Source organism: Alexandromys fortis, unplaced genomic scaffold, assembly GCF_014885135.2.
Source record: "Alexandromys fortis isolate MF-2015 unplaced genomic scaffold, M_Fortis_MF-2015_v1.1 scaffold_179, whole genome shotgun sequence".
NCBI lineage: Eukaryota > Metazoa > Chordata > Mammalia > Rodentia > Cricetidae > Alexandromys > Alexandromys fortis.
The window spans coordinates 2,391,426-2,415,974 of NW_026068062.1; the positions used below are offsets into that span (position 1 = coordinate 2,391,426).

Sequence of the window (24,549 nt, forward strand, 5' to 3'; positions counted from 1 at the left end):
TTCTTAGGCTGTCATCTGACAGGGACATTTTTGCCTCTCTCTTTCACACTGAAGGACTTAGTTAATTTCCTCTGGTTTTGCATGAGACCCCAAAGATGATCCCTTTCTTAAAGTCAGATTGCTAGCAACATTCAGCCCATGGAGATCAGCCTGACTTTAGATGTCATTTAGCGTGACACTTTCAGAGGTTCCCGAATTGAAGACATAGACATCCTTGTGTGTCAGTATTCTCTCTTTCACAGTAAGAACTCTGACCTATCAAGACAAAACTCCATGGCAAAATCAGATGTGTTCCATTCTCTGACGTGCTCCAAAGCTCTCAACCTATTAGAGCACCAACTCAAACCTGGAGTTGCTTTTAGTTCTCAGTATCTGCAACATCTAAATCAGGACTGTGGACTGTGGTTCTGAGTACGATGTCCTCAGAGGTGCAATTTCCCTCCATCTCTGAACATATAATCTTCAGGAGATATTTTACTTGTCCCAACAGCACAACAATGATGTGGCAGGCTTAGCTGAATATTCCTTCCCAACAAAAGTAGAAAATGCAAGAGGGCGAAAGGAACTCACCAATCTGAAGACATTTCGGAAGCCATCTCAAGAATTCCAGTTGATTTTAGTGCCTGAGAATTACCTACAGTGCCCTTGAGTCTATTTTTGTACTGAACACCCTATTGTACCCACAGAATCTGCATTTCAAGTCCATTGCACCAAGCACAGTTGAGTTGAGTCGATACAGTAGCATGTATCTTGTTTAGAAATACTGGGTGGGACTTCTTCCTTCATTTTGTTCTCTTTCTATCTCCCATAGTTCAGAAGGGCAAGGTTTCTGCTGGTATACATTCTCAACAACTGTCTGCTCTGTGTCAGAAGCTTCATCTGATTTCCTTACAAGGGCCCTCTACAGTTCTCTCCTAGATTTTATGATCCTCAATTTTGGTTTCTGTTGTAATGAACTGCATCCTTAAGTCTCTCTAAAGAATTGTTTGTGGTTCTTAATACTGTGATTCTACTTTGTAATGAGATCAGAAAAAAAAAGAATCCAGCATGTCTTTTTTTTTTTCTGAAGTGAGTTCGCACATATATGTTCATGTGCACGTGTGTGGAGGCATGGTGTATGTAGTAGTGCATGTAGTAGTGCATGCGTGTTTGAGTGTATGAGTGTGCATATGTGTGAGGGCATGAGTGCCTGTGACTGTGTATCCCTGAACTGTAAGGTGTATACGTGTGTGAAGGCCGGGGTACAATTTGGTGTTGTTTGTAGGAAGTCGTCCATCTTGTTTTTGAGACACGTTTTCTCACGAGCCTGGAGCTCATCAAGCCTAAGTTGGTAGGTCCAGAGGCTCCGCCTATCTTCATCACTAAAGCACTAGAATTATATGAACATATAGAAATTATATGAATTTTTTAATGTGAGTTCTGGGGATCAGATCTATGCTTTTATGCACACATGCCAAGCACTTACTGACTAAACCATGTCCCCAAACTAACAGCTAGTTCTTACTTCCTATTTCCTTTAAGGCAAGCTTTTCTAATTGCATCCAAAGTGCCTCTCAATTTTAATTGACAGCGAACTTCTTAACATTGTAAGTAACACTATTAGTCTTGCCTCACACGTAAGTCTGGAAAATGACTGCACTAAGTTTCTGATTACGTACAGCACAGACTAATTTCCTTTCAGCTTCTATGTTCATGCTCCCAATTTCCTGAGTCTTGAGTATCAGAGTATGGACTTTCATATTTCAAAATAATTTACTAATGATGACTTATGTGTATATCTATAAGGCATGGATCTTTTCTTTCCTACGAGCCTTACTTCCTCTGAAGTTCGACTGACAGTCAATGATACCACGTGTCTTCTAAGAGTCCACTTAAGTAATATAAACTTTTTATCTACCTTATTACTCAAAATTCTTCCAGTTTCTAAACACTGATGATTTCAAGACCATTTTCAGAATACTTTTATAGCAATATTTCACTTCTAAAGACCTAAACCTCCGTTTGTCTCACACTAATATTAGAATAAGCTACAGAGATGTGGTGACTTTTAGCAAATCAAATTAATTATTTTGCATTTTGGAATATCGGAACTCTGAAGTGAGTTATAGGCAATCTTTTGGGGGGATCTAGAGTATCTTCCATTTCTCATCATTTTGTCTCTAGAAAACTCCCACATACATCACCTCACTGCTCCTCCATGTTCCTTTAAAGGGAGCTGGAATCTTCCTTATATCATATCATGTGACACAGTCTCTGTACTCTTTATTCCATAGGAGAGAACCTTGAACTCTTGTGTGCCCACCCAAGTGATCTAGGATCATTCCTCAATATTGACTTTGACCGGTACATGTCTTTAATGTTGCATAATGTATATGATTCTAACTCCCCTTGGATATGTAACAACACACTCACAGATTTCAAGCATTCCTGCAAATACATATTGGAGGCGATGTGCATTACCTAATTATTAGTCTACTACACAAACTGGTCTGATCAGAGACAATGAATTTGTAAGCAGAGACTACACTTTAGATTCCTGGCTGCCAAGACCTGAGTAACCACACAAAATCTATATTAATTACAACACTGTTTGGCCCCCGGCTTAGGCATATTCCTAGCTAGCTCTTACACCTGAAATTAATAGATTTCTATTAATCTATGCATCACCAGAAGGCTCTGGCCTTCCAGTAAGGTTCCAGGTCTTTCTTTTTCGGCAGCTATATGCCATCTGCCTGACTCTGCCTTCTTTCTCTCTCTATCTCTGTTTAGATTTTTCACCTGGCTTTATTCTGCTAAACCATTGGCCAAAACAGCTTTATTCATCAACCAATAAAAGCAACAATACAGAAGGACAGTCCACATCGTGAATTAATTGCATGATTGCTAGAGTTATGTCATACTCTATGTGTTTATGTTGTTATGATCAACAAAGTGGACCAGAAATATTCACTGAATAAGCGAGTGGCAAAAAGTGGGCTAGAAATCAAGTTGAGGTGCGGATTCTTTAGGTACAAAGCACAAGTTTTACCTTTATAGCTTTATAGCTATAATGATATAAAACACTAAATTAGAAAGTCCCTCTTAGTTATTACGATATTGTTTCCTTATAGTTCCTTAACTGATTTCATTTACAACTAAATTAAAAATAAGTCTCAATCTGTCTGCAAAATGCTATGAAAGACAATGTTTTAAATATGAAGATTTAAAAATATTTCCTTAGGCAAATGTATATAAAATTCATAAACTGAAATGTATGTTTCTTAAATATGCAATGATAAATTAAATGTTAAACAGAGAATTCTGGGAAAGAATATACTAATAACTCTTGTAACTAAACAAATCTATGGAAATGAGAAGTGTCAAAATGGAGAATGAATGCTTCTGTCCTCTAGTTTATTTTGGTCAAATTTCTTTAGCATTCTTTGGAAAACGATGCACGTTGTCTTAACAGAATTAAAATGGAGGCTAGATGTTAGTTATGTGACGGTAGGTGTGGATGCAGAGGTGACCTCACAGGTAGGTGAGGCATGGTTTCCACTTAGTCTATCAGACCTCTTTATCAATCAATGAGCTTCCCACTCCTGCTTCTAATCCTCCTCTAACAGATTGGACAATATCTGCCTCTCTTGGCTTAGCTACCAACAGTAGCCCCAGAAAAAGGTGTGCTGTATGGTGACTAAGTGCAACTAACATCACAAGTGAAACTCAGAGTCATGAGTGAAGAAGGGCAAAAAACTGAATTACACCTAGATGGTAAAGAAACTTCAGCTTTCTTCTTAAATATTAGCATGTGAGGCACAAGTTTCAACACAAAGAATCATGTCATCAGCAACAAAACAAAGAGGCAAAACAAGAGAGTAGGTCTTCTGCCTCACGAAGAGTTGAGTAGAGAAGGCATAAAGTTGAAGAGATGAAGGGAGGAGACAAGAAGCCATTGTCAGCTGAAAGTCATTTCTGACAACGCAAAAAAAAAGTGAATTCTTCAAGAGATACCAGGGAATTGTGAGGTGGCACTGGAGTTTTCTATAATTAAATTTCTTAATATAACTGCACTAAAAGTAATTCCAATATGTGATAACATTAGAGTCATAATCTCTCCCCTTTTGCCGGAGGCATGTCAGCACAGTTACATGAACCGAGAAGCAAAGAAGAGTTCCACGTCTGGGCAGAGTTCACGAACCAGGCAGCATACCAGTACGCTTTGGCTTGTAATTTTCTTTCCTTTTCTCCACCATAATATTTTTATTGATGAATAAACATAATATTTTTTATTGATTATTTAGGAATTTCATATCTTATGCCCAGATCACACTCACTTCCCATTCTTCTCAGGTCTACCAACCGCCGTTGTGACCTCCCCACAGCAAATAAATAAATAAATACATAAGAAGAAAAGAAAAACACACAAGTCCAGTTTGTGGTGCACATCAACTCACTGGAGCATGGCCAGACTCCCAGTAGCCAGGTCCTTAAAGAAAACTGAGCCCTGCTCCATCAGCACCGTGACAGAGAGTGTCAAATGTGAACTTCAGCATCCTTATTATAATTTTAAGAGTTCTTTCCAATAGTTTTCTGACTAGACTGATTTTTTTTCACTGGGAGGGGGGTGTCAAAGAAGCCTTCTATGTCCCTCTTTCTCAACTGCATCTGCAGTCATCAATACCACTGCCAAAGTGGCTTTCTTGACCTTTAAGGTCACTGGTAGCACAGATCATGGACTTCCGCATAGTTTCTGGCAAGTTTCTCCTTTTGAATTTTTTTTCATGCAGGAATAAGTGAAAGAAAGCCTAAAATCTTTTTTTCTAATCCAAAGAAGATACACAAGAATGTTGGGACTTGTGTGGTCTCATGCAGGATATACCATGTTCCAAACTTTCATTCCGGCCTTGAGCCACCGAATACCTGCAAACAACAGGCCTGTACCTGGACTCTGTCTATCCTGAAGAAAATTTGACAACATCTTTATTGTACAGGAAACTGCCCAGCAATCTTCTCTTTCCTTTTATATTGCTTTTAGTGTTCTCTGCACAGATGGGAGCTAATCCTGGAAAGTCTCTCTCCCACTCTCAAGTTCTCTCCTGAACACCCACCTAGACCAAGCAGCAGTTTTTATCCTCTGACGCTCCCCCATCTCTCAGGCTGAGTCCTCCACAAGCTATTGATGAAATGGAACTAGTCAGGGGCCCGGGTGAGTGAGAAACAGACACTGAGGAAACAAGTCTCACCTGAATATCTGTGCTACCTGCTCAACATTCAAAGTTTTGTTATTATGCTTCAAGTTTTGCCTTTTGTTTCTTGAATAAATATGCCTCAAAAGGAGAAGTGACGCTACTCCTTGAAGTCTGCACTTTACAACCATCCCTAAGGTAAAATGAGACTAGTTTGGGTCAACATTGTAAACACAATAGTTTAAAACATAAGAATTATTAACCTAGTGTTTTGTTATCATCAGTTTCTATGTCAAAATAATTTCTATTGTAAATCTTAGACTTGAAAAGTTTCTTTCTTTTAGGCAAAATTCAAATAGATCTTTAGAGAAAAATATTTTTTCTTTCATTTCAGAATAGATACCAGAAGGGTAGTTATCTATCCCTAAATGATGACATCTGTCAGTAGAGAAAAGAATCAGTCTTCTCCAAGAAGGAGCCAAAGCAGATTCACATAAGAGCAACATTAAATGTCCTTAGCAGGTTGCATGTGTATCTCCATATGTGTGAAGATATCTCTCTATGTGCATGCACATGTATGCAAAAGCAATAATTTTAAAAGAGGTAAAGAATTTGAAAGAGAATAGGGGCAGGAATACTAGAGGAGTTGAGGTGTAGAAGGATGATGTAAATACTATATGCATTTTCGAAACTCAAAAACAAATAAATATAAATTGCTAAAGAAAATTTAGAAACTTTCAAAGTAGTTAAGTGAATATACATTCACTCTTCAGGAAGACAAAGTTGCACCAAGTGATTAAGACAACATTAATTGTGAGGCTATTTCTACTTAGTACATTTCATCTAGTGTGCATAGAAATATTTTTTGAAATGCTTGGTTTAAACCTCTGGACCACAGTGTACTCTTTGCAATGTCTTTGAAGTCAGTCAGCATGCAATTTGAGAGAGGCTAGGAATCAGCCAACGGTCCCTAAGACTTTGAGGTCCTCAGATGAAAGGTGCTATTTAAGTACAAAGTATCATGATCATTCCCAAGTATTTACAACTTCTCTTGCTTCCCCGGGAATGACTGACTCAACCTCACCTCTGCTACAGCAGTCCTTCAACTAAGCTTCTTTCGTAGGGTGTGTATAACTTCTCAGGAGAATAGTACAGAAAAAAAAAAAAATCACCAAAAGTGGAAGATTCTATGTTTACCCTTTGGGTCTGAAAAGAAAACCAACAACAAAGAAAACCACCTTTCTTCATTAGAAAGTAAAGTAAAAGATTAGCAAAATGCATGTGTAACTGAAGGGAAGAAAGATTGCTTTCCACAGAAATACGACCTCCCGGATGTTTTCCTACACCGTGGAGGATTAAAGGGTCCTTAGGTGATGCCACTGACCTTGGAGGTCTAGCGGTATAGTTACTGTTTCACTGTTTAAGTTAGATTTTTCTAGTGACAAAGGAAACCATGCCAAGAAGGCAGCTGGTTGTGGGGAAGTATTATTCCCTGTTCAAAAACCTTTCTTAGGTTGAATATATAAAACATAGAATGGAGAAACAATACTCTTCACTTAAAACTCTTTAACTGCCATAGTTTCTTCTTATACTTTTATTTTAAATGTTTGGTTTATATAAATAATATCATAAATATAATATCCATTTTGAAGGATCTTTAAGTTTATTGGTAAACCTAAGACAGTGTTTAGTTTAGTTCTATCTGGCTCTACGAACACTCATTCTCCTACCATCCCAGACCTGGAGTACCATTCATGTGAATTTGGTGTATATTGTTACAGTTTTAGGCAGGACTTTGTAAGTATTGCTAGTTGTGTTTGAGTTTCTGCACTGCTTTGTTTATGTAGTTTTAATCAGACAACTTGTTAAATAGGAAAACAAGACAGTTCTCTCACAGTGTACATGTTTAATGTATGTTTAATATGATGTCTTATTGAATTGAATGTCTCACCATATTTTACAGCTTGTAGTTCTTAATGTTTTTCATGTCTTACTCTTTAGCTCTGTTGTTTCATTTTGTTTTGTGGGTACAGGGTGTCTCTGTGTAGTCCTGACTGGCATAGAGTTTGCTTATATAGACCAGACTGGCATTGAATTAACAGATTCCTTGTTTCAGCCTCTTCAGTGCTGGGATTAAATGTATGTGCCACCAGACCCAGCCACAACCACTTAGCTCTGTTCTTGGAACCCAGAAACTATATGGATGCTGTCCACTCACCACACAGGATATGGGGGAAATCTTCCTGTGTTAATTCTCGTATTCAGAACCATGGGGCCCGTTGGCCCTTCTATAAGGGTCATGCGGTTTTTTGAGACCCTAGAATTTTAACTAGTTGATTACTTCCTCTCCTGAAAGTAATTCTCATGCATGCTAGACGACTGTCCCAGGTGATTCATCCCTGTACTCAAGACCAAAGTGACGGTACAGGAACTCAAAATAACCATCAGTGAACTAAAAAGTAAAGACCCATTAAAATGGGTAGGAAAAGCAGAACACCTTCCTCAAGACCATTTCCCTATTATTTTTGTTGGCTGTCCTCCTTTCCTCCCTGTCCATGCACGTGTTCTGGCTGACTGATTTGCAGACATCACTGCAAATTCAAAGGCCAGACACTGAGGCCAGCAGGAGCCAGAGATAAAAGGGCTATTTATTTTATTTTTGAAGTGATTAGAAAAGAAAGTCAGACACTCAGATCTTAGGAAACAGAAACAATTTTGGAGCTGGGTGAAGACCCAAAGGAGCAAGCTAGTAAGGAAAAATGGAACCAGGAATCTAGAAAGAAAGGAGATGATAGGATAATGAGCCAATGGGAGTTTGAGTTCTGAAACAGCCTCGGGAAACTTGATCCACATTGTGGTGGTAAAACACCTTAACTCAGTGTTGTTAAATCTATCAGTTAGGGAACTCAGCTTCAAAGCATAGACTGCTCAAAGTTTCCCCATGCATGTAATCCCCTGACACTAATGTGGATAGGCAGATATGGCTGCACAAAGGAAATATTGTATTCTGTGATCCTAAAAGCCTAATTGAAAATGTATCCATCTGTATATATTGATATGCTGTGTGTTGGTATATAATCTATGATTTATTGTATAGACATACTTGTGCATAAAAAGTACATATATATATATATATATATATATATATATATATATATATATATGCATCAATCTTGTTAGTGTGGAAAATGTGATTCATTCCTAGGAAATAAATATACATTCAGTTCAGTTTATAGAAACCAAATTTTTCATACTTCAATGTTAAAATTTAGATTTTTAGATTGGAGTGTATAAGTCACCTGACCTTCCTACAGTTATTTTTTCCTGAATATATTTTATAACTTGTGGTCATCTTATAATATGGTTTGTTTTTTATTTATACTGTACTTATAAATTACTACAACTCCTCCTAGAGTGGGTTCAGCCCAAAAGTAATCTAACAAAAAGTGAAATGACATAAAAACTAGTTTTTCATATTTTTAGTGCACACACAAACACCACATAAAGCAGAGAAAGGGCACATAATTTTGAAATTGTCTAGAGTACTTGTTTCCCCAATAACATCAAAATATTCTTATTTTAAATAACATGCAATCTGATTCATTTTTAATAATTCATTCACTTTTATTTCATGTTTAATGATGTTTTGTCTTCATGTATGTGTGTTTAAGGGTGTCAGACACCCTAGAACTAGAGCTACAGACTGTTGTGAGTTGTTATGTGGATGCTAGGAATTGAATCCAGATCCTCTGGAAGAGTAGCCGGTGCTCTTAACCACTGAGCCATCTGTCCAATCCCAAGTTGATCCAGTTTAAAAAAAAAATCAAAAAACTACATATGGGAAAATTGAGATTTTTCAAACATTCAAAAAATTCAAATTCATAACTATTTGTTGGTTGACTTATACTCAAAAATTATGAACAGAATTATCTTTATTTTTGTAAGATAATATAGTAAAAGATAAAATATTATAGGTTTAAGGTTAGTGGCATGAAAAAAAAAAAAAAAACAAAGCTATTCCTGGAGACCTTGCCTCTCCCCCTAGCTGAACCAGGTTTCAGTCCTAGAGCTGGTGAGTTGGTTCTACTTTGGTGACAAGATGATTTCTACAGTACTTGATACCTAGAAGCCTGAAATCAGCCAGAGGAACAAAACTCTTCCTTTGTTTTCCCAGCTCACCATGTAAATCAAATTACCAAATAAAAGTTTAAAGTCCATGGCAACTAAGGCAGATGGGCTCAGGTGTGAAATGCTGCCTGAGCTTCCACAGAGCTGAAGCCTTGCCCTCTGCTTCCCACACCGGCTTTGCTTCCCCAGCCACACCATTTATGAAATGAACTGCTGATTGCTTTGCAACAGTGGCAAGGCCTTTGGGAATATATCTTCTGACGTCATAAAAGTGTTGCCTGCCCCCTTGTTAGGCTCCTACTGTCAAGAGCAGCTTCTTTTCGTATTTACCCTCATTTACCCAGTAAAGACAGAAACTGAGTCCATGGTTAACTCAGACTAGTTTTCTGAGATTTTTCTCCTGAAGTTCTTTCTGGTTGAGTTGCTCCTGATGAAAAAATACTGTGTTTGACATGAAGGATGTGTAGTGCCAACTAACCTAAAGAAATAACTGGCAGATTGGTCCCACTATGACTTCTAAATGGATATCTCCTGGGATAATGGAGAGATGTCACCACTTATGTTATGCTACAAGAAGTTATCATGGTGAAGGACATTGCTATGTTGGTAAAAGGTTCTGACTGACATGACAATCTTTAGGAGCAGATACTTCTAAGTCCTGGGCATTACATTCACAATCAACAAATTCATAATACAAATATACTTCTAAAACCCTTCCTCATCTAAGGAATTTTAGTTAAAGGTTATATTCATAATTTTCAGTTACCCAAAAGGCACACATAAAAATACAGCACAAATAACATGCTAGATAAAATAATATACATGTTCGTATCTTTTTGAAACATGCCAAATTAGCTTCATTGTGGCACATGAAATATCCATGGTTTCTATGTGCAGTCTAAAGTTATTAAAAAGTGACCAAGAACCACGATCACACAGTGTTATCATGAAATATTATAATGCCTAAGGTTAATCCACATGACACATTAAATATCTGGATTATTAAACAAACACTAAATAACACAGTGTAACCAGTCCTAAATCATAGGTAAATTTTCTTTGACGTTGTGAACTTTCAGTTTATATGTCATCTCTATGTATTAAATTATTTTCTTTTTGGTACTAGGGTTTGAGGACAGGGCCTCTCTCACTCTGGGTAAATACTCTACCATTTAGTTTTCCCTTAGTCCTCAACTTCCATTACATAAAACAATAGCTTCAAAAAACTTCCCTATAGTCCACGTTTCTTGTTGCCTATTATAACTGGAGAAAAACAACACATACAGAGTGAGGAGCCTGTCAAAACATGTCAGTTATGTGTTGCATGTAACTTGAATGATTTGCTTCAACTAGAAAAAGAATGGCTTCAGTTTATCAAATATCAGTCGATGAATAAAGAATGATTTGTGAGTTTAACAATATGATAATATATTTCTGTAGTTATGAAAGATGACTTTTTGTAAAATGAGCCAATCAACATCACAGAACCCTTTGACTATGTGGTGCAAATTAACATAAACTGAATAATTTTATGATTACTCCTATTTCCAGCTAGGCCTTCAAATAAGTTACTAATTCCCATAGGCCTTAGTTTTTTTTCCTCAAACCTCTGAAAGATATCCATTTTCAGAAAGAAATTAGGTTACTGTATAAAAGGATACATTTCATATATATATACATATATATATAATAGTTATGAAAACAAATGTATTTTCATTTTCAAATTTTTATAAATTACTTTAATGGTCATCCTTTATTGTACTACATTTGTCTTTTCATGTTTAGTGAGATCCTACCTATAACAAATCTTCACCTAACAGATGTGTCTCAAATTAGGCATGTCAGCATAATGGCAGTCAGTTCAATTAACTGTGTTCCTCATGACCACATAGAGTTCTGATTCATTTTTTGCCTACTTAATGATAGCTAAGATTTATGGTTTTCTATCAGAATTTGTGTAGCATAAAATAAATGTGTTACAGATTGGATCTTAAGCATAACTTGAAAGTTCACCTAAAAGTTTTAACATTTTACAAAATATTTGTACTATGAAAATAGAAAACCAAGAGAGGGGTAACAAAAAAATTGAAAACAAGCTTCTACTTACCAGGTGTGAAATTATATCGAGCTGAAAATCCCATAGACTCCAGTTCGCCATCAGCAAAAAATTTAATCCACAGAAATCTTCCACTAGATTTTATTACAGGTGGATTCTGTTGTCCACAGAACCTTCCAATTATTGGAGAAAAGCCAAAAGGTCCATCTCGAACTTCAATATGATCAAATTTGCATTCCCAAGATGGTTCAATTGAGTATTTTTCATCAAAATAGAGTTCAATGCACTGCCTTGGGGCAGCTGTGAAAAAAAAAAAAAAGGAAAGAAAGCTTATATGTAGCAAGAAATTTCTTAAATCCTGAGGCTGATGAACTGACCTCCATATCAGATCTTGTTTGTATCGTGTTTGATAGAACTGCAGAAGACTTACATGGGAATACAAAGAAAGGAGATGTTTAGCACTCTAGAGATGTTTTCATTAAAACATACCTAAGAATTGGCCTTTGAAACTGATGGCCTTGCAGGAAACACTGTTGCAACATGAAATGACTAACGTGGATCCAGCACCTGGTTAGCAAAGCTATTAACTCATGTTTGAAGGGGGTGGGCTAGAGTTCTCTTTTTTTTTTTTTTTTTTTTTTTATAACCTCCAGTGTTGTTGGGGATTAATGGCAGAAAGCACTTGGGGATTATCCCCAGACAGTTATAAAACCACTCAGATAGTTGAAACCAGGTGTCTTGATTAGGTCCAAGTGCATATACAAGGGATTACTGGTAATGATCCCAGAAATCTAACTTGATCTCACCACGCTCAACTTGAACTTCAGTATTAGACTCCTCAGCTGAACTACAGACCAATGCACTTGACAGATAAAGGCCTGGAGGAAGCCCCCCCTCCACGGTCTCATCACATCAGATCCACAAGCTCCAGGCACCTGGAGCATGTCTTGCTTTCTAAGGCACCATGCCGTCTGCAGGTGGGGTAAATTTGTTTTGCTCGTTCCCGTCCCTATCTAGACAACTACAGTTTAACCCCTCTTTATCGAGAGAGGTTTCATTTGCTTGTTTTCTATTGTTTGCTTTTGTTTCCTTTTCCTTTTCTGTGAAGGGGATTGAAAGCAGGGCCTGACTCACAGTAAGGAAATGCTCCACAACTAAGCCACTTCTCCAGCTCTCCTGGACAATCTTGTTTAGAGGAAATTCCTCCCTCAGTGTTTTCATTAAGACAAGAACATTTTCTATTCTCCTTTCCTGGTATTTAAGCTCAATATATGTCATTAATTATTTTTCAGTATTATTTTCAGTAAATAGATAACAGTTTCCTTTCATAGATGTTTCATTAGCTGTCTGACAATAGAATCTGATGAGCTTAACAAACATATAAGCCACCACACTAGTACATATTTTAATATTCCTTCACAATGTTCCCTTTCATGGCCAAAAGAGTAGTAATGGCAATTCCTGTTATACTCATCCAGAATACTCCATAATGTATAACATTGGTTGAAATACGAGTAGACAAATATCCAGGCCAGAAACCTCTTCCTTGAAAACTCTGAGAAGACCTTCCTTGCTACATAGACTTCTGCAGGGACCAACACTTGGGCAAAGCAAAACTTGCTGCCTATATGATCAGCAACCCTAACCCTAAATGCCTGATATCTTGCTCCACTGTTTTGTAAATGTCTATTGATCACCACCATTGATGACCTAAAAACTAAACTTCTGCAGGCATGGATGCCAATGGTTTATATAAAATTGAGATGTTTGATAACTTAGAAATAGGAGACTCTTGTAATAAAATATAAACTTACTGCTCTCCATGTCTGTAATTAAAAATCAATAGCAAAGAGGTCAGCTTATGTTCAAAGAGTGTTCTCCAAAAGTGTTTAAATCTGTATAAATGTTCTCAACTCATTCCCTACTGTAAAGGGAAGTTTATAACTCAGGCCACATTTTTATTTGACAGTACATATTACAAAGGTCAACAGTCTGACAAGGTATGGCACAGATGATTTTCCATTAAGTGCTTAAAACTTTCAAATTGAAAAATATCATTTAAAACTGTCTAAGGAATCATGTTGTCTACCCAGTTCATTATTCTACAAACAAGATAAATATTTAAGAATGGGGATCTATTTGCAAACACAGCATTAAGTGTATGACTTGAGTTTATTATCACTCTATGCTATAAGCTTGCTTGTAATCCACTCTTTGATAAGCTAGAGGGAGGTTTTAAGAGAAATTAAACTACTTCAATGTATCAGACATTCCTTCCTTTCTTCCTTCCTCCCTTTTCTTTTCTTTCCTTTCCTTCTTTTTTCTTCCTTTTTAAGTTTCTTTTTTCTTTATTGTTGTTTTTGTTTTGTTTTGTTTTTTTGAGACAGTGTTTCTTTGTGTAACAGTTCTGGCTGTCCTGGAACTTGCTCCCTGTGCAGGCCAGGCTGGCCTCAAACTCACTGATCTGCCTCTGGTAGAGTCCTGTAATTAAAGGCATGTGCCAGCACCTCCCAGCTCCAGGCATTTCTTTTAGCTGCAAATACTTCAGGCTAAGCAACAACAACAACAAAAATCAAGAGTACTGTCTTCTGCTAATTTACTTAGCATTCAATTCTTCATCTATTGACACATGTCCACCTGCATCCTCTACCAGGAAGTAGATAGCCACCGTGTGTGAAGAATACACTTGTCCTTATCTTCGTTTTCCTAGTGGCTTACAATTTATCCAACATGGACAGATGCACCACTCATGCTTTTCCAGCAGCACGCCCTCATGCATCCTCTGTGGGACATGTCATACATGCACAGCTGAGTTTCCTTTCACCCAGAATGCTGAAGTTAACTCCCATCAGCCCATGCAGGAAAGTTTCAAGAGCTAAATTTTAGAAAACCCCAAATAACTTGTTGAAAAGTACACGTGCTACCCTGGTTGTTTACACAGATGCACAGATGGGTGGTTACAGTAGAGGCGAATGGAATCTGCCGGGGTCCAGCTGCATTAACTCACTTTTTATTTAACTTGTTCTATTCACAGACTCCTTCATTCTACTCCCCCTAGCTGATGTTCAACTGAAAATAAAATTCCTTCAGATTTTTATCCCTCTCAGCCTCTTGGGATTTTGTGTTCATTCACACTAACTTTATATACATGCAGCAGTGACTTTCCCAATCAGGAGAGCTGATACCACCTGCCGTCAAAGGATATTACTTTCCACAACTGTGAGTGTACCAAATCCTTTTTTTAAAAATCTTATCTTAAACAACTAGGCCATTTATTTCTGCCTCTTAGTTTTGCTTCTTGTCCCTATTATAAAATAGTCTGGCAAAAGCAACCAGCATGAGAAAATGTTTACTTAGCTCCCATTCCAAGTTAAGTGTCTCATGGTGGAGGACCATCAAGGCAGTGGGAACCTAAAGCAACTAGTGACATTATCCCCCACAGAAGCAGAGAGCAGTAAACCAGGCTAGGAAACCATGCCCTCTGCTTTCCAGACGGGTCTTCTCACCTCAGATTACCCAGTGGTGAAAAATCCTTCACAGATAAATCTACCAACTAACCACACCTAGACCATCTTTCCTTGACACTTCCTTCCCAGGAATTCTACATCTGTCAACAACAACAACAAAAAAATGTTCTTTTCTCCTTTAATTTTAAATTTACATATTTTCTACTGATCAAATTATTTCTTCTAGAGATTAATAGGCATAATTTTCCTCATTCAAACAATCTCCTGTTTACTGTGCTTTTCCAACCCACTGCCTCAAATACTGTCTTCCCCAATCTTCAGCTTCCTGGGAAGTGGTTCTCTCCCCAACTGCCTTAATCACTATCTTCATTCTGAAGTCGCAAGCAGATTCTAAATTGCTTCATACAATAAACACATATGCGTGTTTGGTTCATTTTTTTCCTTATAACAACTGTCACTTAGAAACCCACAGATTCTTGAATCTCATCCACACCAGCTCCATGACATCCCTAATGATTCCCTGCTCATCTGAAGCTCCTTCAGAAAGTCCTCCGGGTCTTGCTGTTCTGTCCATTCCCAACACGTTATATCCCAGAGACATCCCCAAGCCTCTCTTTATTCATGTTAATCCAGCACACTGAGTGTTGCTGAAACACGGTGCAATGATTTCAAATTCAGATGGTGCTTGAGCCTCAACTTCCAAAGAAATGGCAAAGAAATAAGTTTCTACGGAAAGCCCTAGACAACTATACTTTTATTTAATAAGTTTAAATATTAGCATTCGAAATACCTCCTTCCTATATTTTTATTCATATGAAATTCTCACTAACAATCTGTAAACTTATATCCTGTACATATGAAGTATCAGCAGAGATTACTCCATTAAACTTAAATTGCACACAGTATTCTCTCCAGGAGACACTCATGAAAAGTAGCAAACAATTGATCACATGAGTATTTTATAAACCCTGTTCTATCATCTCCCACCCAATTATTTGAATTTCAGTTTCCTAAAGACACCTTCCTTCCTACCTTTGCTCTGTCACCCCTGCCAGTATCTGTAGTTCCTATATTCTCTGTGTTATTTGACCATTCTCAGTAGCTCTTTGGTTGGCATCCTTTTCCTCCAGTCACTTTCCTACTGAAGTCTCACCTCACTTGTTCTCTGAATTCTTCCCGTGTTTCCACCGCCTACAGATAACTTATGGAATTTCTATAGGTTTGGTTCCTAGAATACAGGTCTCCTTATTAGGCTCACATCTCTGCTACCACTCCTCTCTTTACCTGGGCAGAAGGCCTGGTATCTCCAGCTTACCACTTCTCTGTACTTTAGCAGACAGTTTTCTGTTAAAAAGAGGACTACCACCTGGGTACAGGTAAACAATGGAGATGACATCATAGTTCTCTCTTCTTGTTCCTGTTCCAGCAATCCTATATAAATCCCAAAGCCCCTGATTGACTCAAACACCACAAGCCAGACTGACAGTACCATATGGCTAGTATCTTGAAACTTTTGCGCAATGCTTGATAGCAAATCCATAAAATAGCCACTAGAGCATCATCTGAATATGTGAAGTGTTTGTAGATGGCTTCAAAACAATACTACTAACAGGGTTTCTACTCGTTTTCTCATTTTATTTTGTCCCTGATAAAAATACAAAAATAAACGAGACTAACAAAAACTATCCCATTTAAGCCAAGCAGTTCTTGTAAAGGTACCAACAGAAAACACTAACAAGCACAACTTACAGGCGACATATCATGTTTTGCTCTTTCCAATACAAGGACTTTTAGTTTCAGCAGGGAGCTTGATTTCTATGTGTCTCCATTTACTAGTTAGCAAAATGAAGACACTTCCCTATGAGTAAATGTTCTGGTATGTAGGAAATTATTTAAAAGTTCATCAAGTATTATTTTAACACACCTAATTGATAAATATAAAATACAAACTTGATAAAAGTAACAGCTTGATTCAAACAAGAAACTCAGTGTTTTCATCATCTAGAGATCTAAACTAGCAGACGTCTGTTTGAGTTGGTTTGTTTTATTTCTTAAAAACCAAACTTTATTCAGTTTGGGTTATCTTTGATAAAAATCATTACTTTAAGCAATGCAAGAGGAAGAGGAAGATTCCTGACTTACGGATGAAAATAAGAATAATAAATCATTTCTGAATAGAGCCGCTCAAAATCAGAGAAACAGAAGCCAGAGATTTTGTTCTTATTGCTGCTGTTTTGCTTTGTTTTGTTTATTTTGTTTTGTCTTTTGCTTTTTGAAGATCAACTCTATGATCCCTACTTTGGTGTATGAGGAGACATTATGTAGTCATGATTTTCTGTTACCATAACTTAGTCTGTAGGTGTACAGGACGTGAAGAGTAGCAAGTTCAGGGTTATTTGGAACTAATGCTTAAGATGTAGCCTTCATCACTGGAAGACATATCCACATATTTTAAAAGCTTCCTCTATATTTAATTGAGAGGTGGCTCAAGGTTAAAAGAAATGGAAAATATTCAGAAGGATGAATATTTTTTAAAGTACTTTGTGTCCTTCAGGTTGGAATAAAACAGATGAGAGCTGTGTAAGCTAGAACTTTGGCTGGCCTGAAAAATGATCAACTCACTCGGAAGTTCACACAAGCCTAAATCCCACTCACGTTAATGTTTAAAAAACATGACTGCAAATAAACTTTTTTCCATTCACATTGTTCTCTGTTGGTAAAATTGAACAAACCACTAACATATTGATTATTATAATTATCAAACCAGCAGAATATTAGCTTTCAAAATGTCATCAATTGACATAGTCTGTTAAATACAGAATACTTCTGTTATTTTAGATTGCTGCAAAAGAAGATTTAGGTTGTCTACTTGCTCCATTTACCAGATATTTGTGTGTTCATAACCCATTTCTAATCATTTATAAATTAACCTGATTCTAGATTTACAATTATTTGCTTACTGAGAGATACTTGTGTTTAAGTATCTCCAAAACCAGTTGTGTACTGTCTCTATTCATATCACATGTGTAGAGCCTGGAAAAGGCCAGGCTTTGGCTGGTCTCCCTGGCCTGGCATTCTCTCTGCTCTTACCTTCTATGATGTAGACACACTCTCGGTCAGGGGGGTACTTGCTGGGATAATTGGGAGAGGTAAAGACACCTCCGTCCGCATGTTTTGTCCAAGTTCCACACTGCACTGATTTCTGTGTTTCCGAAGTGATTTGTTTTTCTATAAAAACAAAAAAATATTTAATAAGAACCATCATCCAATCTTTTGTAACACCAGAACTGGAGAGGATATTCTTATAATATCCATTAGTAAATTAATTTTGAGATGGTCTTTTAGTCAAAGCCTGTCAATTTTACACTCTGTGGGATGTTCAGCTATTATGGAATGGATATGGTGAAATAGGAAAATTAAAGATAATTAGACATCTCTTTATAATTGATAAAATAAAAAGCACACCTGTTCCTTTCTTGGTTGCTCCAGAAGAATGGAGGATGATTAAACTTGCTATAACTGAAAGAGAAAAAAAGAACAGTTAGAAATGCAAAACTCACACCCCAAATGACCAAACCTTTTGAAACCATAAGGCAATCTACAGATAAGGTGATACCAAGATAGAATAATGTTATCATTGCTAGTCTTTACAAAGGTGACTCAGAACTTTGGAAATCTTAACTGAAATGTTCCAAGTAAAATGTGGGACTCCCATAGGGAAGTACTTCCTATTTAGAATGGATGAGACGGAAACTCTTCAAAGCTGTAAACAATGTTACACTCTGCAAATGCTACACAGACTGCAAGGATGTTTCCAGGTCTCTCCTCAGTAAAGCACCCTTTGCTAAAGCTTTGCCACTATCATTAAAGCAAGAGGAGGGCCACAAGGAGAAGGAGGAAGGGAAAAGCAAAGAGCCAAATGTCCATGATCCACCCTAACTTGCTGCCAATAAGCTTGGATTGCAGAACATAAACAAGTCTGCAAAGCCTATGACAGGTGGGGCTGGAGTGCAAGAGAAAAGAGATCAAAGTGGATTGGTCAAAGCGTCGAAACAGAACTATGGGGAGGTTTTGTTTGTTTGTTTGTGTTAGTTCAGCTTTTGCTTGTTTGTATAAAAAAGGAAACTAACCAAACTACCAACTAGCCCTGTTTGTAACCTTCTCCAGCTGCAAAATCCATCATGTCAAACCTGAACTGTGATTCTTAACTATCATGCAGAAGCAGACATTTTTGAGGAAGGGAATTTCTAGAAGCATCCATGGAGTCAGTTCAGGGTCAGATACTCTGGTCTGCCACTGAACAGTAAGTCTGCAAGGCTGCTTGCTGCGAAGATCTGAACTTCTGTCTACTTCTCCCTTCACTCAAAAATGTCTAGAGAAGCCCGGAACTTGAAAAGAGTTAAAAAAAAATATGATCTTGGTAATAACTAGCATTTCTTCTGTTTCATTTTTATTATTTATTTTGATCCATTACATAAAAGCTCTTCCTTTGCACATTTCCACCTGAAACTAAACTAGGGAGAGGGAGTGGGGGCATCACTCCTCAGAAGGATTATCTGGGTCTTGACATGAAGTTCAGAGTGATTGTCAACTGCACGACTTTATACTTTGGCCAGGTCACTCATATACTCTTAAAATTCAAAGACTGGCCGTGTGTGTGTGTGTGTGTGTGTGTGTGTGTATGTGCACATCGTTCCTAACTTGCTTTAATTCTATAACTCCCTCCCCCACCACAGGCACAAAGAGGCTTCAGGCGTATCAGTGTGTACATTGGCCTTTTTACTCTGCCTTTTCTGTTTTGATGGACGCACACAAAGGACCTGCACAGAGCTGGACTCATGGGTTAAGAAGATCTCTTAACACACTGGCACAGATTTAGCCCACCAGCCCTTGCTTCAGGACAGCACATTCCCACCACACATTTTCTGACATTGCCTTTGATGACTTCTGAACCTGCCTGTCTCCACTCCTCCCCACCTCATCCCCAGGCTTTACCACACTCCGAAGCAGAATTAGAGCTTTAGGGGCAGAGGCTGGGCTGTACTGTACCCAAAGACCCTGGATTCAGGTGTGCATTAGCTTACCTGAGAAATAGGTGGGCCCAGGAACCCCTCAATCCCACAAAGGAGGATTAGTCCTTCTTGCCCAGCAAAGATCAATCCTCCTACCTCCCAACGTCCACCTGCTACCTCTCTGGGGCCCAGCATCTCCTGCACGTGTCTACTTTTAAAGCACAGGCTCCTTTGGACCACCTAGAGCTCCTGCCTATGGAGAGACGTTTTCCCTGACCAACTCTGAGGTCCAGCGCCACTCCGTGCGCCGCCCCCGCCAGGTTGTATGATGCTGCAGTACCGAAAGTTTACATCTGCCCCAGACTCCAAGAGACTGCGGGGTCTGGTTGGAGTGGTTGGCAAGGCTTTTCTCAGCGCATGGGGCCAAGAGGCGAGGTGGCAGCACCCAGGGAACGGACTGGTACTGCTGGAGAGGTACTCACTGTGAAATAAACTGCGTCCATAGATCATGTCTGTGCGTTACACCAGAGGCTCCGATCTCCACTAATTCCATTTAGAAACGGGGAGACTTCGTTGGTAGGGAGAGGATGGAGTCCAGAGATTTTAAATATGCAAACCACGGGCAAAATACAGTGCAGGGGAAGCGAGAGAGGAAAGAAAGCGATCGCGATCGGAACTGTTCTATCTTCCGCCCTTGGCTGGCTCTCACCCTCCTTTGCTCTCTCACCGCCGCGAAGCCAGCATCTCCACCATGACGCTCTCATCACACCCGGGCGCCGACCGCCACCATGAGCAAGGCCGCCGGCAGCACCCTCCTCCTCTGCATCATCGCCGCCGCCGCAGCTGTCAGGAGGACGCGGCGGGCAGTCGGCGCGCGGGCGGCTGCGGGCGCGGGGCGAGCCCCGGGGCGCCCAATGCCGGGACCCGATCTGGACCGGGCGGCAGAAGGCGCAAGGCGGGTACCGGTCCCGACCGACGGCAACAACTGGTCGTACGACAGCGAAGGCGGTGGCAGAGGCTTGCTCAATCGCCAGTCTCATCCACCAGGAGCACCAGGTCCGAGCAGCGTCGCCGGGAGGATGTCCAGACGCAGCCCTCCTCTCTCCAGCCTTTGGGGGTCTGCTGCTGATGCATTGAAGGCAGGAGGCAAGGGTCCGTCATGGGCTCGGCGGGCTGCGCGCCACCTCTGCGATCTTGCAGGAACCTAAGGGTGGGCGTCTGGGGGCGGGGGAGGGCTCAAGGGTGGTGGAGGGGAACACGGGGGTGGTTAAAGGGGGGAGGGAAGGGAGGGAGAGGAAGATCAGGAATATGGCAGAGTTACCAAGTGAGCGCCTTAGTCATAGCTCTGGGTTGCATGACCCTCCAGGAAGCCCAAAGCCTGGGTGAGACTGGGCAGCTGAACCCGGCCGGTGCCCCCAGGGCTGGTGCGCGGCGCAATGGGGCGGCGGCGACAGCAAGGACATCACAGCGGCTTGGTTCGTGGGGGGGAGGGGGAGGGGGTGAGGACCAGGCTGGACTCCTTCCCTCAGCCAGCTCTGGCAAAAGGGTCTACAGGAGCTTCGCAAATTCCCCACCGCATCTCAGTGGAGGACGAAAGGCGTGGAAGGGGGAGGGACCATCATGCGAAAATGCCCCTTTGAGTTTGGTTCTTCACTTTTTAAAGATTTGGAATGATTGTCTCCCGGCCCTCTAACCAGAGTCCTTCTAGTCCCCTCTTCTAGAGGGTGAAGACTTCATCTTTTAGCCTCTGGTCTTAGATCCGAGGCAGTGGCGCTGGTAGGTAACAGGAAAGAGGTAAAACTTTCAGGATTAATCCCTAGAGGAGACCCTCACGAGATTACCACCGAACACCTCCCTCCAAGACACAGCCCCTTGAAATATATCTTTCTCAGAAAAATACTCAAAACCGTCCAAAAGCAAACACGGATCAGCCCACCCCTATACACACAAATGCGCGCGCTGCTCGTCAAACTCAGAGTAAAAAGGAGTTGCTGGAAAAACAGCAGCAAGAACCCTAATTTGTAAAAATGCAAATAAATGAATGTGAAATCATAGTAAAAAAAAAAAAAAAAAAAACGAGGCAGCGCCATGCGGGGGGAGGGGCCGCTGGAGCTTGCAGCGCTGGGCAGTCCCTCCTCCCTTGACAGTACAGCACTTCCTTCCACCTCTGCCCAGAAGCTCCAAGATCGTACACTTACTCCCAGGTCTCTGGTGAACCGCCTGTGCTGACCACCACGGTGCGAGCTGGACCTCCGTGGTGCAGCTCCAGCGGGTGAGCGACCCTCTCGCGCCTGAAGCACTACCTCGCAAATTGTGCCCCAGCTGGGGATCACAGTAGTGAGCCAAAAGAGGCTGGGAAAAGTCAGGCAGCCAGTGTGTGCATGAGGCTGCAAAGACGAGGGTCTTCTCAAAAAGGCCAAGAACGGGCTCTTGGAAAGAGACAAGAGAGCGCTCCAGAACCAGAGCTACAGCCGCGCACCTGCTGCTGAGGCTGGAGCCGCCCACAGGGGTGTGTGGATGTCTGCCGAGTGGGCGTGTATGTAATGATCAAGTCCACAGGTTCTCATAGTGGAGCCGGAGAAGGTGGGGTGAGGCACGCGGGTGAGGAACAATGAGTGACTCCAGTCTAGAGGGAATCAGCGTTCAGGTGCAAGCTTCTGGTTCCTAGATATTCAGGACTGCAAGTCTTGAATCGGTGGGGGTACAGTGAGTAAACAGAGCCATTTAGACTAGGAGAGCAGATGCAGCCAAGGAGGCGAGAGAGATACAGATAGAGCAAACAAGCAAGAAGCAAGAGAAGAGAAGAGGAAGAAGGTAGGAGGGAGGGGAGGGAGACAGAGAAGAGAGGAGAGAGAGTAATAGTGAGAGAGAGCCAGAGCGAGAGAGCCAGGGAGGAGAGAGAGAGAGAGAGAGAGAGAGAGAGAGAGAGAGAGAGAGAGAGAGAGAGAGAGAGAGAGAGAGAGAGAGAGAGAGAATATCAATTGGAGGATTTCTCCGGAGCCAGGCAGGCCTGCGAGAGGAGCTATGAGCTTGGAAAAGGGAGAGCTTTACTGGTGGATGCTACTGAGCCTGAGCCGGTGAGTCTCTGGACACACCAACTTGCAAATGGACCCTGTAGAATGTCCTCGAGGTGGTTCTGTGACCCCCATGTGATTCTTGTGCCAATGGGGGGGTGGGAAAGGCAGTGGGCAGAAGAGATTAGAGAGAGTGGAAGTGAGGTAAAAGCCTCCCTCCCCCTTTGTAAAGAAGGAAAAGAAATGTTAAATCAGTGGTGAGTGTGACCAAGAATGGTTGTGAAACCAGCTTACTGGAAAGCAGCAGTCGCCTTTAGAGTAGAGAGAGGGCGACTTCACAACAAATGGCGGGGTGGGGGGCGTCGGTTGAGAGGATAGCTCTATATGGGAATTCGTAAGCTGTATATGGCTGTAATTAGACAGATCTGAAACGTGCCATGTTTATAAAAATGACAAAATTTGTCAAAGAAACTGTGGCAACATTTGAAATAGCTTTACAGAAGATTTTACTGAGTTTTCAACTGCAAATTAGATACAGGCAAAAAGTTCTGGTTGCAGACTAAACTCCCGCTCCAAGTACCCTCTTTTCTCCTTTTTGTCCAGTGTTTACCCAGTCCGGGAAGTGGCCACCCAGGTGCTCCTAGTCAGGGGTCCTTGTATCAAAAAGTAGGGCACATTGCACGATTATACATACAAAAGTCGGTGACAGGAAATTCAGGGAGGAAATCCCAGGAAAGGAAAGGACAGAAATGGGGGGAGGGGAGAAGGGAGCCATAGGGGTGTCCATGCCTTTGTCTTAAGTCAAGTTCTCATAGTGACCTGCCTAGTTTTTGGTACCTAGGGCACTTGTGGGCCATGCTGAAGGGAAGAGTACTCACTTTTTAGTCCTCCACCACCAGGGGCTCTTTCCTGAGACTATGGTATGCCTCAACCATTACTCTGCTCCCCTGAACCTCTCACACTGCTGAGATTTCTCTATGCCTGATCCCATTCTTTTTCCTTCTTCATTTGTACAGACATGGCTTCACCCTCTCCCACAAACATCTTGGTTCACAAGCTGATGTCTCATTCTTAAGAATCCTGGAATGATCACTTGCTGAAAAATGCTACCTCCCTAATAGGAGCCCACAGATACTTCCATTTGAAAAAGTTATGGGGAGAACGTTCAGCTTCTTTAAGAGAAATCTATGAAGTCCTTCGGTCAGCTTACATGGTGTGGTTGTTTTAAAAGGACACCTCATAAGCTGGTATATGTGTGAGTTCAGTATGCCACCCTGATTTTAAAAGATCAGAATTAAAATAGTGAATACTATGGGAAGTGATGAGAATTGAAGCTTTATGGACCTAAGGAAGTGTACTTGGTTGCTTCCTAGCTTGCGCTAGCATAACAGTGAAGTGGTAAGGAAGATTTCCCAATTGTAACTGAAGAGGTGGGTATCTACAAATTGAAATGCAAACATTTGTTTGTATGCATTTAATTCTTTATAAAGAACAAGACCCCCACCCCCACGTACATACTTGAGCACTATGTATCCCTTGTTAATCCTCTCTACTTTTCTGGAGCAACCATGGAGTTGCCTTTCTGTTATACAAAGGGGTGATGTTTCAAGAACTAAAATAGTGTATTTTTACTCATTAACTCATCAGTATTTGAGCAATACAGTTATATTTGTTTCTTTTCTCATTACTGTGATGAAATACCTG

The 24,549-nt window shown here is 40.4% G+C and overlaps 1 protein-coding gene across 1 annotated transcript in view; it reads right to left on the reverse strand.

Moving 5' to 3' along the window:
- Neto1 (neuropilin and tolloid like 1) overlaps window positions 1–20,446 on the reverse strand; it is a 96,914-nt gene extending 76,468 nt beyond the window's left edge. Inside the window, exons 1-4 of the mRNA XM_050120311.1 lie at window positions 20,314–20,446; window positions 18,285–18,338; window positions 17,910–18,047; window positions 11,404–11,652 (exon numbers count right to left, since the gene is read on the reverse strand). Coding sequence (XP_049976268.1) covers window positions 11,404–11,652; window positions 17,910–18,047; window positions 18,285–18,338; window positions 20,314–20,341 — 469 coding nt within the window. The 5' untranslated portion in view covers window positions 20,342–20,446. The remainder of the gene's footprint in view (window positions 1–11,403; window positions 11,653–17,909; window positions 18,048–18,284; window positions 18,339–20,313) is intronic.
- Window positions 20,447–24,549: the final 4,103 nt, after the last annotated feature.